At 38.3% G+C, this 14,702-nt stretch overlaps 4 protein-coding genes across 4 annotated transcripts; 2 read left to right on the top strand and 2 right to left on the bottom strand.

Moving 5' to 3' along the window:
- The first annotated feature begins 923 nt into the window (after positions 1-923).
- Positions 924-3,163, top strand: LOC124643172 (GPI mannosyltransferase 1). Its single transcript, XM_047182047.1, has 2 exons — positions 924-1,079; positions 1,359-3,163. Exon 2 carries the CDS (start codon positions 1,773-1,775, stop codon positions 3,051-3,053), a length of 1,281 nt encoding a protein of 426 aa, XP_047038003.1. The 5' UTR covers positions 924-1,079; positions 1,359-1,772; the 3' UTR covers positions 3,054-3,163.
- LOC124643177 (mitochondrial import inner membrane translocase subunit Tim10) lies at positions 3,159-5,517 on the bottom strand. Its single transcript, XM_047182056.1, has 4 exons — positions 5,337-5,517; positions 4,931-5,078; positions 4,327-4,516; positions 3,159-3,844 (listed from the first exon to the last, which is right to left on the bottom strand). Exons 3-4 carry the CDS (start codon positions 4,466-4,468, stop codon positions 3,702-3,704), a joined length of 285 nt encoding a protein of 94 aa, XP_047038012.1. The 5' UTR covers positions 4,469-4,516; positions 4,931-5,078; positions 5,337-5,517; the 3' UTR covers positions 3,159-3,701.
- A 301-nt stretch (positions 5,518-5,818) lies between these two features.
- Positions 5,819-7,333, top strand: LOC124643175 (UPF0488 protein CG14286). Its single transcript, XM_047182054.1, has 3 exons — positions 5,819-6,144; positions 6,540-6,674; positions 6,977-7,333. Exons 1-3 carry the CDS (start codon positions 5,955-5,957, stop codon positions 7,261-7,263), a joined length of 612 nt encoding a protein of 203 aa, XP_047038010.1. The 5' UTR covers positions 5,819-5,954; the 3' UTR covers positions 7,264-7,333.
- Positions 7,334-7,513: 180 nt separating this feature from the next.
- LOC124643173 lies at positions 7,514-14,670 on the bottom strand. The gene is made up of 4 exons (XM_047182048.1): positions 13,403-14,670; positions 10,418-10,586; positions 8,656-8,911; positions 7,514-7,930 (listed from the first exon to the last, which is right to left on the bottom strand). Exons 1-4 carry the CDS (start codon positions 13,533-13,535, stop codon positions 7,514-7,516), a joined length of 975 nt encoding a protein of 324 aa, XP_047038004.1. The 5' UTR covers positions 13,536-14,670.
- Positions 14,671-14,702: the final 32 nt, after the last annotated feature.

The raw sequence follows: 14,702 nt of genomic DNA on the forward strand, positions 1-14,702 counted from the left end.
CACGAGGTAGTAAATAGATACCGTTGAGGAGTTCCCCCGTCTCACTGTCGTCTCCATCGTCGGGTTAGGTCTTAAACTCCACTGTTTTGTGGTGTCGGAGACATATACCCGAATGACAAGTTCTTATTCGATATGTGCTTACAATTTCCGAGAGTTCCCTATTGTTTTAAGGTTTCTATCACCAGACCCTGGACCGAATAACAAAGGAACCATTTGGAAAGTAAATCCTTTCAAACAATAAAATGATTGTTTGAATCGGTTGGTAAACGACGGAGTTATGCACGTACTTACGTAAAAAGAATACAAACGAACAGAGAAACTCCTCCATTTTTTGAAGTCGGTAAAAAAAATCTCGTTCAATACCTCGTATTTGTCGATTAATATTATAATGCATTTCAATTGAGGTTATAAAAGTGGAATACTTAAGAGTTCGTAAGCATATTTTTCGTAATATTGAATAAGAGTCAAACCAGTTTTTCTCAGGACTCCTGGGATAGATTTCGAAATATTTCGGTCTGGGACCTATTATAAGCCCATGGAACATAATACACTATGCAGTTACTGTGGGCAACTCTTGAGCCCAACTTCCATACAAAGAATAGCATTGTCCTTTAAAGCGGAATTAAACACAAATTAAAAGAAATCGTGACTGGATCGACAGTCAGCTGCATGTGTCTTTGTTTCTTCGGTGCTCCAACTTTCCGAGTTTGAGCAATCTTTTAATTCATATTAGTTGATGTTCACAAGTTGTTGTTGAGAGTAAATAAAATTACAAATCCCCCCAGGCCTCTACACAACGCCCCCATTTTCTTTCTGGGTCTCTTACCGCCCCCCTTGAGACCTGCAGCGCCCACAAGGGGGCGTTATCGCCTACTTTGGGAAAGACTGTTTTAAGTATTAACATATTTTTTCTCTCCCTTCAGAAAACGACTTCCAAGAAGTCCGATGCGATAAAGTGTTCGAGGCGATGCGCAAGTGTTGTGTCAAGTTCAAGCCCCTGAACTCTTCTCTTGTATGCGAGGGTTACGACCTGGAACCGCGGAAGTACGCCCAGGTCACTGATCGACCGGCTAAGTAAGGTAAGTCACGGAAGAGGTTCCAATTTGTTCCCCGAAAGGAATTTACTAGTCTCAATGTTAATGAGTAGATGAAACAAAAGCTCGAGAGTTTAGACAAAGGTTGTATAATTTTGTGCTTCTGATGTCAGGTTTCTAAAAAAAAAGAAAACTATTCGCATATTTGTTTCTTCTATCAATGTCATTCGGATCGACATTTCAATACTGCACAAGTCTGTGAGGGGAACGGGAATCTGCAAAACGTGATCTACAGGCTCATTAACACGACTTTTCTTTTTTCAGGAAGCTATGGATTATCGTCATCGCAGCCAACCTCTAGGCAAAAGAAGTTGGATCTACAGATACCCAAAGACCTTTCAATTCACGTTTACGGCTTTAGCGCTCGGGATATTATTCTCAAAGCCCATTTACGATATATTCTTCAGTCCGCGCATTCCATTTGACTACAGCGAACCTCCTACAACGCTTCAGCGTCGCAGGGCTGATAATTAACTATGGAATCAGTCACCAAAGCTAAAGATAGGCTAGCCAAGTATCCCCTCATATTCGCCAAGTGTTCCAAACAAAGTGTTTTATACGCCCGCTGCGTTTTGCTCAAAGAAGGTTCGGTAAAAAAAGACGACTGCGCTAAGGAGTTTGAAGAATTCAAGACCTGTTTGTATTCTGCCGCGAAGAGTTTGAAGACCAGAATTTAAAATGCACCGTTGGTTGCAATTTATGACCTTACCGCTAAAGTACCACCTCGTAGCGGGTTTCTTCATAAGGCTATTTTTGATTGCTTACGCTGATTTCCACGATAAAACTTACGATGTTGGTTACACTGATATTGACTATTCCGTCTTCTCAGACGCTGCTAGATACGTTTTTCATGGAGAATCTCCGTACAAACGACAGACGTATAGGTACAGCCCCATCCTTGCCTATCTTCTTGTTCCCAACATGATCCTGGGCAAACATTTTGGGAAAATTCTGTTTTCAACTTTTGATATTTTGATAACCGTCGCTGTGAAGACATTGGTTGAACATCAGCTAGGACCAAAGAGCGCTTCTACTAATATCCCGATGTACTGCTCATTACTGTGGCTTTACAATCCGCTCAGTATTGGTATATCGACCCGTGGTAACGGAGATTCGGTGTCTTGTTTCACTATTATACTATCCCTTCTTTTTTTACAAACCGACGTAGTCAAGGGTTTAAAAAAATATACTCTATCGGGATTTTTTCTCGGTTTATCAACTCATCTGCGTATTTACCCTCTCGTGTTTAGTTTTCCAATGTACCTTAGTTTAGGGATTTCTAAAATTCCTCGTAAAACTACCTGGAAACAGGGACTGATGATCCTGTGGCCCAATATGAACCAGCTAACGTTAGCTTTGAGCTGTGTGGTAACATTACTCAGCGTAACATACAGTATGTGGGCTTTGTACGGTTATGATTTCCTCTACGAAACTTACTACTACCACGCGTCCAGAGTGGATATACGTCACAATTTCTCTGTGCTTTTCTACTACTCTTATTTGAGCACGAACCAGATTGCCTTCGACATAGTGAAGCACGTCACAACTTTATTCAAAGCGGTCATTTTGTTCATCTTGAGTATTAAATACGGAGCTGATCCCAGGACGTTGCCTTTTGCACTGTTTTGTCAGACAGTGGTGTTGGTCGCCTTTAACAGCGTTATGACGTCACAATACTTCGTCTGGTTTCTCTCTTTGCTTCCATTGGTGGCTCATTCGTTCCGTCTCAGTATAAGAAAAGCTATACTCCTGACCATAGTGTGGGTGACCGCGCAAGGCGCTTGGCTGTTTTACGCATACTTATTAGAGTTCAAGGGTAGGGAAGTCTTTTTCCTGATTTGGCTCAAAGGAATTGTTTTCTTTTGTTCAAATATTTTTGTTTTAGTACAACTAGTAAAGAGTTACACAATTGGGTACGGCTTTGGCTACGGTCATGCCGCTCATTTGAAAACTCAGTAGCGATACTGGTCAGTATCATTAGATAATAAATTATTTGTAATTATAGATAGTTTTTTAGTATTTTGTCATGAAATTGTGCACATGGTGTAAAATAAAAAAAATGCATTGGATTTGTGTAGTTTTATTTCTAACAAATGAACTAAAATCAACCACTAAAGCATAAAATTACTAATAATAATGACCCATTCTAGAAAACAGAAATCGCATCAACATGTACATAACTCCACAAACAGGGATATTTTTGCATCTTCCATTTGTTTTATGACGCCATTATATAATTTTTTTCTCATTAAGTAAGTTGTGACGACTTATGACGAATCAATTATTTAGGATGTAGCTTTTACATTTTATCGATAGACTATTTTTAAGCAGTCTTTATTGAGGTATGTGTTACATTAAATGCCGCCGAAATTGTATGTTTTGTCACGGGGACAAGAAATATTAAAAAAAAAACATTATTTTCTTATTTCCATCGGCTTTTTTACCATAATTTCAAAAAATGCAATGCAATGTGTAATACTTTATAGTGTATTTCTGTTCCAAGTGATTCAATTCCGTTATTTTTTACCTTGGCAATAGATAATTAATGTCAGGTACTGGTACATTGTCTATGATTCGTCATAAGTGTGTTCTTGTGCCTATTTAATTCTATTTCTTGCCATCAGCCAGATTAACCTTGGTTAGATCCTCTGTCTCTCCTTGGGACATGTTGGAGAGCTTCTTGCCAATGCGTTCGTGAACGTCCAGGTACTTGGCCACGCAGCGATCTAGGCAGACTGACTCGCCTTTACCTGGAAGTCAGAAACAAGGAATTTTTAATTAATAGGATAACAGAAACATGTTACTGATGTTTACCTTAGTCTAGAAAACAAATTACTTATGAACATAAATTAATAACAGCCAGTTTCTTCAACAAAAGTAAAAGCCAAAGTAATGTCCTAAAGTAAAAGTAACGGTCAAATTCGTTTTATCTACTAGCTTTTGCTGTTATTTTAGCCTTAAAAAAACGAATTTGACAGTTACTTTTACTTTATGACATTACTTTGGCTTTTACTTTTGATGAAGAGACTGGCTGTAAGACTGTAAAACCATTTTGCGCCATTACGCAGTAAGTTGTCACAGCATACTAGTCAACCATGAATTGTTGTTTTTAATTGAATGTGTGAAAACATATCTGTATTTAATACACCAGACCATATTTATTTATTTTTTATTAATTTATCATTGTTATTTCAATGCAGATAATGTTTTATGGAATGGAATATCCACTTACATAGTTCAGTCTCTTGGTATTTGACTGGTATACACTTGCGGTGGCATGCAGTGACCAATCGGTTGTACATGTCCGACATCATCTCAATCTCCAATTCCTGAACCAGCTGCAGTTTGGCAGCATCCAGCACCGGAGACGCCATCTTGATTTGTTCTAGTTCTTTCTTTTAAATATTTAGCTTGAGTGCAGTCTGTCAAAGTTTATTTATTGATAAGTGTGAATATTATTTATATATTGACCTAGTAGGTAATAATTGTATCATACAGAAGGTATTTTTAATGACTTTAAAAGTCAATTATCATACTTTGCAGGATGCATGCGGAATTACATCATTATTTTTTTATGAGAGTAGAATTGAAGGCTGTAGTAATTTTTTATCATGTCAACGTTGATAAGATTTTTGCATGGTACACCAGTGGGCCAAGTCCATAAAAACAATTGTACATCATTTAATAAGATGTGGTTGTTAACAAAATATAACAGATAGTCCACAACTAATAATGGCCAAATAAGCACAGCGGAAGACAGAGAATTTTTCACTTAATTTTAACCAACTGTGTCCAGCTATAAGATAATATATTCTAACTGTAACTAAGTTACTCACGCTTCACAGCTTTCTGTAGACGTCTGGATACTCTCCCTGATTGGACTTGCGCATACGTTCCCGCGCTCTCATGTTCTCCAGGCGACTGGCATTTATTGAGTTCTTGGCCACCACAAAAAGCGATAAACTAGTCACTGTTACTGCTAACCTGGAACAGGGTCAAAATGTTACTTATTTACATTCGCAAACATATTCTGAAGTTTCTCAATTTTATTTTATGGTAGCAGAATAAAAACAAGAGGTTATGACGGCGTAAGTATTTTTCATATAGTATGGAAATCAGTCTTGTTAGCGGAAAATTAAACGCCTTTGGAAATTTATTGTAATTGAAAGGAAGGAATATTCATGCTTCTATTGATTACGATAAATAGTAAAAAAATAAGTAAGTGAAATGTACAGGGCTCACCACGAATGGAATGGACCGTATTATTTTACAGACAATGGAAATTTATGATTCAAGTAGTTACCACGAAAGTGTAATTTTCCCGAATTTTCCAAGCGGCATAATATATTCTCGTGAAAACTTCAGTAAAATTTTTGAGGTTACAGTTTTAGTTTCGCAATATTTCACGTTACGTCATAGTCACCACTATCGCATTATATGTGGCAACACTCGATCAATGTTTTTTGTGAAGAAGGTTTTACAATTTTATTACAAGATTATAATTAAATTAAAATTAATTAATAATATTAATAGGAATTAACGAATAACCTGAATAGTTTTTACCTTATGAGCCATATACTCAGCTAGAGAATGCTATAGAATAGAAACATTTCTCTAAAAGCCACACGATTTTTTTAACCAAAATAACAGACAATAAACAATTAGATCCATTGAATTAGATCCGAACGTAGTTTTCTCTGTCTACGGATCCGAACGCAAACGGTAAGTAAACGACGCACGCCGCACCTTCATTGAGCAAAAGAGAAACGTCACTGCTTCATATTACATCAATCAAAAGTTCAAAACAAAACAAAACGTGGTTTATTTACTTGAAATAAAGAGTGATTTTAAGTTGTAAATATGCCTAAACCTACTAAATTACATTCTAAAGGAAAATCCAACTCTCTTCAGAAACCTTGTAAAGTAGAGAAAGACACATCTGACGCCGTAGATCCCGAAGAATCTGTGAGACAGTTTCAGCTTGAACTGTGCTGGTGTATTCAACAGTTAGAGAGATGTTTAAACGAAAAGAAAGGCACTGAAAAGCAAAGTAAGTGTAACAATATCATATTATTACTCTTGTTATAAAAATACCACAGTTCTGAGATGACACATGAGTGGATACAATGAAAGTGGTTTTGAGTATCGTCAAAATAAGGTTACTGGAATACAAGACAATACTTTACACCACCTTGCATAATAAGATAAACCTAACTCTTTAAATTAAATAACCTATTAAACATTTTTTTTTAAAATTTATTTATTTGAATCAGGCATCTAAGGCCCATAGAAAATACAATATATAAATATAATAACATTAAAACATACACTTATACATATTTTATATAAATAGTAATATTTTTGTCCATCATCATTTATTTACGTGATAAAAAGTAACTAGTCTGCCATGGGGTCCCTTATTACAAATTTTTGTTAATTTTTCAGTGCAAGAAGCATGGAAGGTGCTCACAGTGTTAAAGAACAACAATCAGCCTGTGATCCGCAAGAGACAACTAATGAGAACACATTTTGGAGACTATAGAGCTAAAATGGCTGCCGAAGAGAAGAAATTAGCAAAAAGTAAGGTTAAAGTAGTGTCCTAGAAAAAGTTGATGTGAAAATTGCATAATATTGGTCAATTTCAACTAACTTACACAAGAAAGGCCCTTAAACATAGATTAATCAAGCAATCTTAAAGAGCTATAATATAACTTGTCCATAATGATTAAATGTACCGGGCTCTTGATAATATACTGGAAGATTGCATAACTCTGATCTCAGACTCCAGTAGAAGGAACAGCCTTTCTAGAATTGAGGAGTAATCTCATTGTTCTATTGTGAAAGCTTGTAACCTCTTTTATATTGAGGTTATTTGTTTACAGTGGCCAGTAAAATCAAGATATCAGATGTTCCTGACAAGCCAAAAGCTACATTTTTGAGAAAATCTGCATTTCTAACTACGGGTGATGAATCATTTAAATTCAACTTCAGTTTAGCACCAGATCAAGTAGACAAAGGCAATGCTACTGAAATTATTCCAAAAGATAGCAACACTAAGCTTGATCCTGAAGTTGCCAACACTGAAAAAAGTGATGATAGTGCAAAGAAATTTAAATTTTCATTTACAAATTCAGAGTTTAAGTTTAATTTTAATGTAGATAATTCTTAGGTTGTACTTAAAATAATATTATATTAATTCTGTACAAATATAACTGGATAATATAAGTGCTTAATTATGATTTGTGTTTTATTGTCATTCCTTCTTGCAAAGCATTGACTCATTGGCAAAATTAAAGATTTTAACTGTGTAAATGTCATACAATGCCTAGAAATAGAAAGTATAAGGTACTTTATACCATTAATCATATTACAATCATGAAAACAAAAGAACTGTAATTTTTTTTATTCAAATATAAACATTAGCCGCTGTTACACAAAGTCTGATAATATCCCTTTGTAATCAGCAATCCATTATCATCCCTTATCTTGGTCGCACACGTGAAGTCTTTGAAAAAGTTTTCGGAATTAACCACTGCGAATCCAACGGGCAACTCATAGTCCTTGATAGAAGGGCCCCAAGTCGCTACTCCCATTAATTTGTTATAACCCATTACATTTGTTATAACGGCACCACCCTCCACGCCATGATAGTTGTAACATCTGTCGATATTTTTTTCGAATTGTTGTAAAGTGCATGAGTGATAACAAGGGACGGCGAACCCTGTACGTTTTTTAATCCTAAATTTTATTAATTTAGGGCATAACTCCATGCTTACGACGACATCCAATTCCGTAAGATTAAATTGCTGCTCTTGTGACGGTATTCTTTCGTAACCCTAGTGAATAGAAAATGTGTGAGCTGATGGGTACCTAATGCAGATAGTGGGACTCAGTAAGTTTTCTCAGGGTACAAATTATAAATAAAAATTCGGCCAAGGGTGAGTCCGACTCACATGAACGGTTTCGTACCATTACCTACTTATAAACGTAAGTAATAAAGTTGTTAAAGCGGCAACAATAATCATCATCATCTCTCTACCTATGAGGCATTGGGTACGATTCTTGAGGTACAGGGCCCCGATTCTCCTAATTTTACTTAAGCGTCATACGATTCACGTTCGACTCGATTCGACTGAGATCCAATCCCGACTCGATTACGATTGAAGCGTATGTGGCATTCCGCTATTTTTTCTTTGAAATAAACGTTTTTATCCTTTTCTGTCATTCAATAATGAATCATTTTGTCTGCAAATGATTTACGATTGCAAAATGATTGTACAGCAAACTTCCGTATAGACCAAAGTTAAAAAAAAAGCAGACCAATCGCACACCAATCAAATGTCAATCGAATACGATTGGTCTTTTATTAGTAGCAGAATGCCCGATATGGTTAAAACTGCTATTGCGATCATATTGCGATTCAATTTCTACTCGATTTTGACATTATTAACTTAGGAGAATCGGGGCCCTGTCTAGTGACAGTCGGATAGCGAAGTCTTAGTAGGTACCTAATACCCCATTTAACTCTTTAAGTACTTAAAACAGGAGTTACAAGTCTTACCTTTTTCATAGCATATCCAACGACTTTGTACTTAAGCGACACGAGTTCAGAGAACCAAGTAAACATTTCGTCTGTTCTGTTCATGCTATCGAACAGTTGTATAGCAGGCCAGTCCAGCCTGTTAAAGCTTTTGTCATCTACCACGATGAACCCTATGTCGTCAAAAGCCTGTTTTGTTGGCTCTGAAGGTATCACAAATGCTAGTGCGTCGAAGCGCTTCGACATATAAATTATCGTCGTGTGATTTACTTTTAGGCTGAAAGTAAAAGAAAAATCGGCTTTTTATCATATATTGGAAATCACATTTACAAAAAAATATTTTTAAGGATCACATTCGAAATCGACGTCAGCTGCGAGAATCGAACGAACGAAAGTTTAACATTCACTACTTACGCCAATAGATTCTACATCCGACATCCACACCCACCAAATAGTCTTTAACTTCCTTTTATAAAGAAAATAGTAAATTAACAAACTACCGCCCGCTCTGAAGTTAGCTGGTTACTCGAACTCCCAAATCTATACTAATATTATAAAGCTGAAGAGTTTGTTTGTTTGTTTGAACGCGCTAATCTCAGGAACTACTGGTCCGATTTGAAAAATTATTTCAGTGTTTGATAGCCCATTTATCGAGGAAGGATATAGGCTACTTTTTATCCGGGTTCGTGCAGAGGTTTCCACGGGATGCCGGTGAAACTGGCAGAAGCTAGTCTATACTAATATTATATATAAAGCTGAAGAGTTTGTTTGTTTGTTTGTTTTGTACCGGTCCGATTTGAACAATTCTTTCGGTGTTAGATAGCCCATTTATCGAGGAAACATATTTATATATACAACTAACCAAATTCTTTTACTCTTCATTCAGAGGGGCAAAGATATTTGACAAGAATTATACGATAGTTTGCCTTAGGGTGCGTCCACATCTGGCGAATGCGCCGCGAATGCGCAGCACGCGAGCCGATCGCGAGCTGTCCGCGAGCTGCGCGCGTTCATTTTTGTTCGTGCGCCGCTTCTGCGCCGCCCGCGCGCAGCTCGCGCGCGACCTAAGCGCCGCACGCGAGCGGCGCGCAGGCGGCGCGCGACGTCTGCCATCTTCGATAGTACTGAGCCAATATACGGAACTGTAAGGGCGAGAACTGATTGCGCGCAGATCGCGCGCCGCTCGCGCGCTCTATACGAGCCTTGCGTGAGTTGCGCTAAAGAGGCGCACCGAACTATTGCAGTGACTGCACGCGCGCAGCTCGCGGACAGCTCGCGATCGGCTCGCGTGCTGCGCATTCGCGGCGCATTCGCCAGATGTGGACGCACCCTTATAGTCACAGAATACAACCGAACCATTAACATAGGTAAATGTTGGTTTAGAGATGAAGACTATTTTCAGCCAGCTATAAAAGGCATCGGAGAAAGAATGTTACTTAGTGATATTTTTTCGCGGCTGTTTTGAAGACGTCCTATGACACGAAGTCAAAGTCAAAAACGTTCATTGAAACTAGGCTAGTTTTTAGCACTTTTTCACGTAAAAAATTACAGCACCCCCAAAACGCCCTTTCACCATTTCCTAGTGTTATGGCTGGGAAGAACATACTTCCTAGCAGTCAATTAAAATTTAATTATAATTAAGTTACAGCTATACAATGCAAAATATTTACATAATTATGTAGGTATTACAAACACCGAAAACAAAAAAAGCAGACTCTAGCCCTTTAAAGGTTGAAAATAGTCTTCGATTAAACCTAGCTTTAGTAAAGTACGAAATACCTACTAATGAATGCATCTCGAGGCAGTAATGAAAATAGCTTCGGCGATACAAACAGCGGTGCACATGTGAGGAACATCGGCTGTGCGCGAGTGTACCACGCGAGCAATCCACGGATACTGCGCCTCTGTCACTGGCACTGCGTTAGCTTGGTAGTTCGAGAGCATTGGGAAAACTGAAATAGTTCTTGAGTTACCGTAAATTTCGTGCACCTAAATGAATGCTAATTAAGAAATGTGAGCTCAAGAAATAAACGCAAGTTGAAAAGCGTGGCAATCTGTTGTTTGTTACAGCCTTTTATCGTCCCACTGCTGGGCTGCGGCCTCCTCTCGCACGGAGAAAGATTGAGCATTTATCACCACGCTAGCTCAATGTGGGTTGGTGATTTCAGACTTTATAGTCCAGGTTTCCTCGAGATGTTTTCCTTCACCTTTTTATCACACTTTGGTGTCCAAGATATACTCAGAAAGTAGTGAGTTACAGACATTCAGGATAATTAAGCAAGAACACTAGGCTAAGTAACAGCCATAGTAAGTCTGTGAATGGGCGACCATATATCGGGTGTGTCGTACCTAATCACATTAAATCCTATCACATATACTTCATGATATTCTATGGCGATTTGTAAAAAAATTAACCTAATCCATTCAGTGGTTTAGCCGCAGGAGTCATTTTTCGTTTTCGAAATTTACAACATCATGTGTAAAGCAGAGATAAAGTTAGGAGCATCGAATGATCGATCGATGAATCGACAATGACATATTTAATTTAATGTGTTTAGGTACGACACACTGTTTAACATGACAATTTTCTTCGCGTTTCGAAAGGCGCGTTGAACTTTGGGATCCGGCTATCGTGTTTGAAAGTTGCGGGTAGTAGAGGTATTGGGTTGCCCGGGTAACAAGTTGAGGTCAGATAGGCAGTCCCTCCACTTAAAACACCGGGGTACCTACTCTGGTAAACTGGGAGGTGCAAACGGTTAGACCGTAAAGCTGGGTACTCACTTAGCAGTGTAGCACGTAACGTATCGGATACGGTATCAAGTGAGTACGTAGGCACGAGCCCGCTGCGAGCCGCTCGCGCGTGGAGCGCTGTAAACACAAACAACACAAAGACGGCTCGCAGTGTGCTCGTGAGGACCGTGGACGAGCCGTACCCACTTGCAGGTTGATACCGTATCTGATACGTTACGTGCTACACTGCTAAGTAAGTACCCAGCTTATGATGAACATGAAACAGATAGTCACACACACAAACACAAACTCAGTTCACCAAACCACCTGCCGGGGCTGAGGGTTGTTCGAAAGAGTTACCGCGGCCCTGGCACATAAAAGGCCCACGACGGAACACGACGGTTTTTAGTCAGTAAGAGTCTGACACTCCCTCGCCGCTGCTAACCCACAGCGGGAGGGGATTAGGGCATGCAATACCGGTTTACCGGTTTCGGTTTTACCGGTAAAACCGCCCATTTTCGTAATTTTTAAATTACCGGTAAAAATAATATGTAACCGGTAATTTACCGGTTTTTACTTTTTCCTGATAAAATATAGCAATTGTTCATTTGACGTCAAATCTTCATTATGTAGCCTGAACATAATGTAATATTGCATACATTACATATTGTAAGTGTTAAAGTTGCTGTTTTTTAGGAAAGTAAACTTATGTGGCTCCTTAACTATCTCTAGGTTAGAAACAAATCTTCTTTCTCATCTTAATTTATAATATCTAAACAAATTTTATTCATTCGGTTATTCTGATTTTCCTGTCAGCTCATATTAGGTAAAAATGTAGCTTACGCTTATTTTACCTACTCTGTGACCTTACAGAGCAAGGGCTTTTACTTCACCACCATGCGGACAGCTCTGAGGACAAGGTGGAGCACACAGTCCAGGTGTGCACCGCCTGGGAAGAGTAACGCCCAAGGGTAACGTGTCGTCGTCGAGGCAATAGGCAGCGGAACCTCTCGCGTCCGGTCCTGGTTCAAGCCATGGTCCGGAGTGAATGGGAAGCCGTCGCCTCCTTCTGCGAAGCAGTCATGCTCGAGAAGGAGACGGCGGAGCGACTGCGAGTTCGCACCACTCATCTCAGCCGCTGTAGTGGACCATGAAGACACCACGGGCGCCGAGTATCGAGAGACGACTCCCGGCCACCGTAGGCGTCGGTCTTTGGGCGGTGAGTTCGGGTGGCTCATTGTTCCTCCATCTGCATAGACAGCAGACCCGTATCGGCGGCGCGCGTTGTTCCACGCGCTCCTCAAGGAGATATCAGCAAACACAGCGGGGCCCAGCAAGGCCAATGCCTGCCGGGGCTGCGGGATTTTTCGAAAGAGTTACCGCGACCCTGGTCCATAAAATGCCTACGATGTACCATAAAAAAGGTCTTTCACTTCAATGAAAGAAATATTTTTTTTTCACGGTAATTCTTAGCGTTTATCCCGTCTTGTGACAGGGTCCGCTTTCCGTATCTTCTTCTTCCACTTCGCTCTACCCTGGACATCTTCCTCTTCGAGTTCGTAGATTTTCATGTCATTCATTACGACATTCAACCAACACTTTGACCGGGTATATCGAGATTGAGTACATAACATTGGCGATGTATTCAGGTGGTCTCTTTTTTACATGTCCGTACCATCGCAGCCGTTTCTCTTGCATTTTGTCGGCGACATCGCGTACGGCTGGTACTGACATGTTTTTTTTGTTACGGCCACATCACAAAAAATATTTACCACCTTAAACCTTGTACTTTTATTTTTTTGTTTTGCTTTTAGACTACCCAACGTTATGGTTATAATATCACATTTTAAAAAAATACAAAAATTACCGTTTTACCGGTAAAAATATTTTTATTACCGAATTTTTACCGGTAAATTTTATTTTACCGGAATTGCATGCCCTAGAGGGGATTCATTTGATGATTTTTGACGTGTCGTTAAAAAAAAGTTCACCAAACCACGAAATTAAAAGAATATAAGTACATATAAAAATCACTAACATGTAAAAGTTAAATCGAGCGTTTTAGCATTTCTCATAATAGGATTTGAAGTGAAATTCAATGACTCCAAAATATCTGTTGAACCTGCCGCCATTTGGAAATAAATAAACGTAAACACTAAAACTGGCAACATCTTAAATCACTGAAGAAATAAAATAGCATAGGTATATAGTTTTATATTGTTTTTATTTAATAAAATTTTACAATAATACGCAAACCATATCGGTTAGGCGAGCTTATCAAACGGCATATTGTATTATAAAATAGATTAAAGTTTTTGCTAACTTAGGTACTTAAAATTACATTTTCAAACATGAATTTTATAAGTCGATTTCACCAAAGCCAGATTTTAGATAGTGACGCAGAAAATGTTCAACATAAGAAATAATCTGGATCTAAATATAGATCACGCCAATTAACTCTGCCTTGAAGTTAGCTATTTGAATCCTCCTTGTTCTTACAGATATTTTCAAACAACTTAGCTCGTCCGAAGTTACCTATTATTGACTTCACAATCGTCCAAAAAAACTATGAACTATGTCAAACGCCAAACTTCAGAATAGCAAAGATATGTGACGTGAACTGTTAAGTTCGACCAAGTGTACTTGTGGTCGGAAGTTAGTTGCAAGCCGCCTTTAAGTTTGGCGAGAACTATAGATATATCTGAAGTTGAGAAACTTTCTCTAAATGAAACATAGTGGCACACATATACAGGAATGTTAGATAACATAATAAATTGTAATACAAAATCAAAGATAGTCTAACAATATTAATTACATTTTATTGATATAGTTTTTAAATTAACACTAAATAATATACGACATCTTATTTGAATCAGTTTTAGTCATGTTTTGGCGATAAAAAATGAATTTTATTGCTGTGATATAAGACACATTTTAGTGAAAACATCTCTGAAATGTTGTCTCATTTTTTTAGTTTATTTGAGAATAATTCCGTTTTTAGCAAGAATATCACTCAACTTGAAGATATTTAGAAGACTTAGCATCGCCATCATTTCAAACCAGATTCAAATAACAATAACTATTATTTCTTAAATACAGGTTATACATAACTCAAAGTCCTAAAGTTATCCGAATAATGCACTAGCTGTCGCCCAGCGGTTAGAACCCATTTTCCCACACCTGGATAAAATATAGCCTATACCAGCTCCCGCCCGCGGTTTCACCGGCGCGGCATAGAGTTCGGTTATATCGCGTTTCCAAGAGAATTTTTCAAAAGTCCGGGATAAAAACCAACCTATGTTCTTTCTCAATGTAAACTCTATCTCTGTACCAAATTG

The sequence above is a fragment of the Helicoverpa zea genome, chromosome 26, assembly GCF_022581195.2.
Source record: "Helicoverpa zea isolate HzStark_Cry1AcR chromosome 26, ilHelZeax1.1, whole genome shotgun sequence".
NCBI classification, from domain to species: domain Eukaryota; kingdom Metazoa; phylum Arthropoda; class Insecta; order Lepidoptera; family Noctuidae; genus Helicoverpa; species Helicoverpa zea.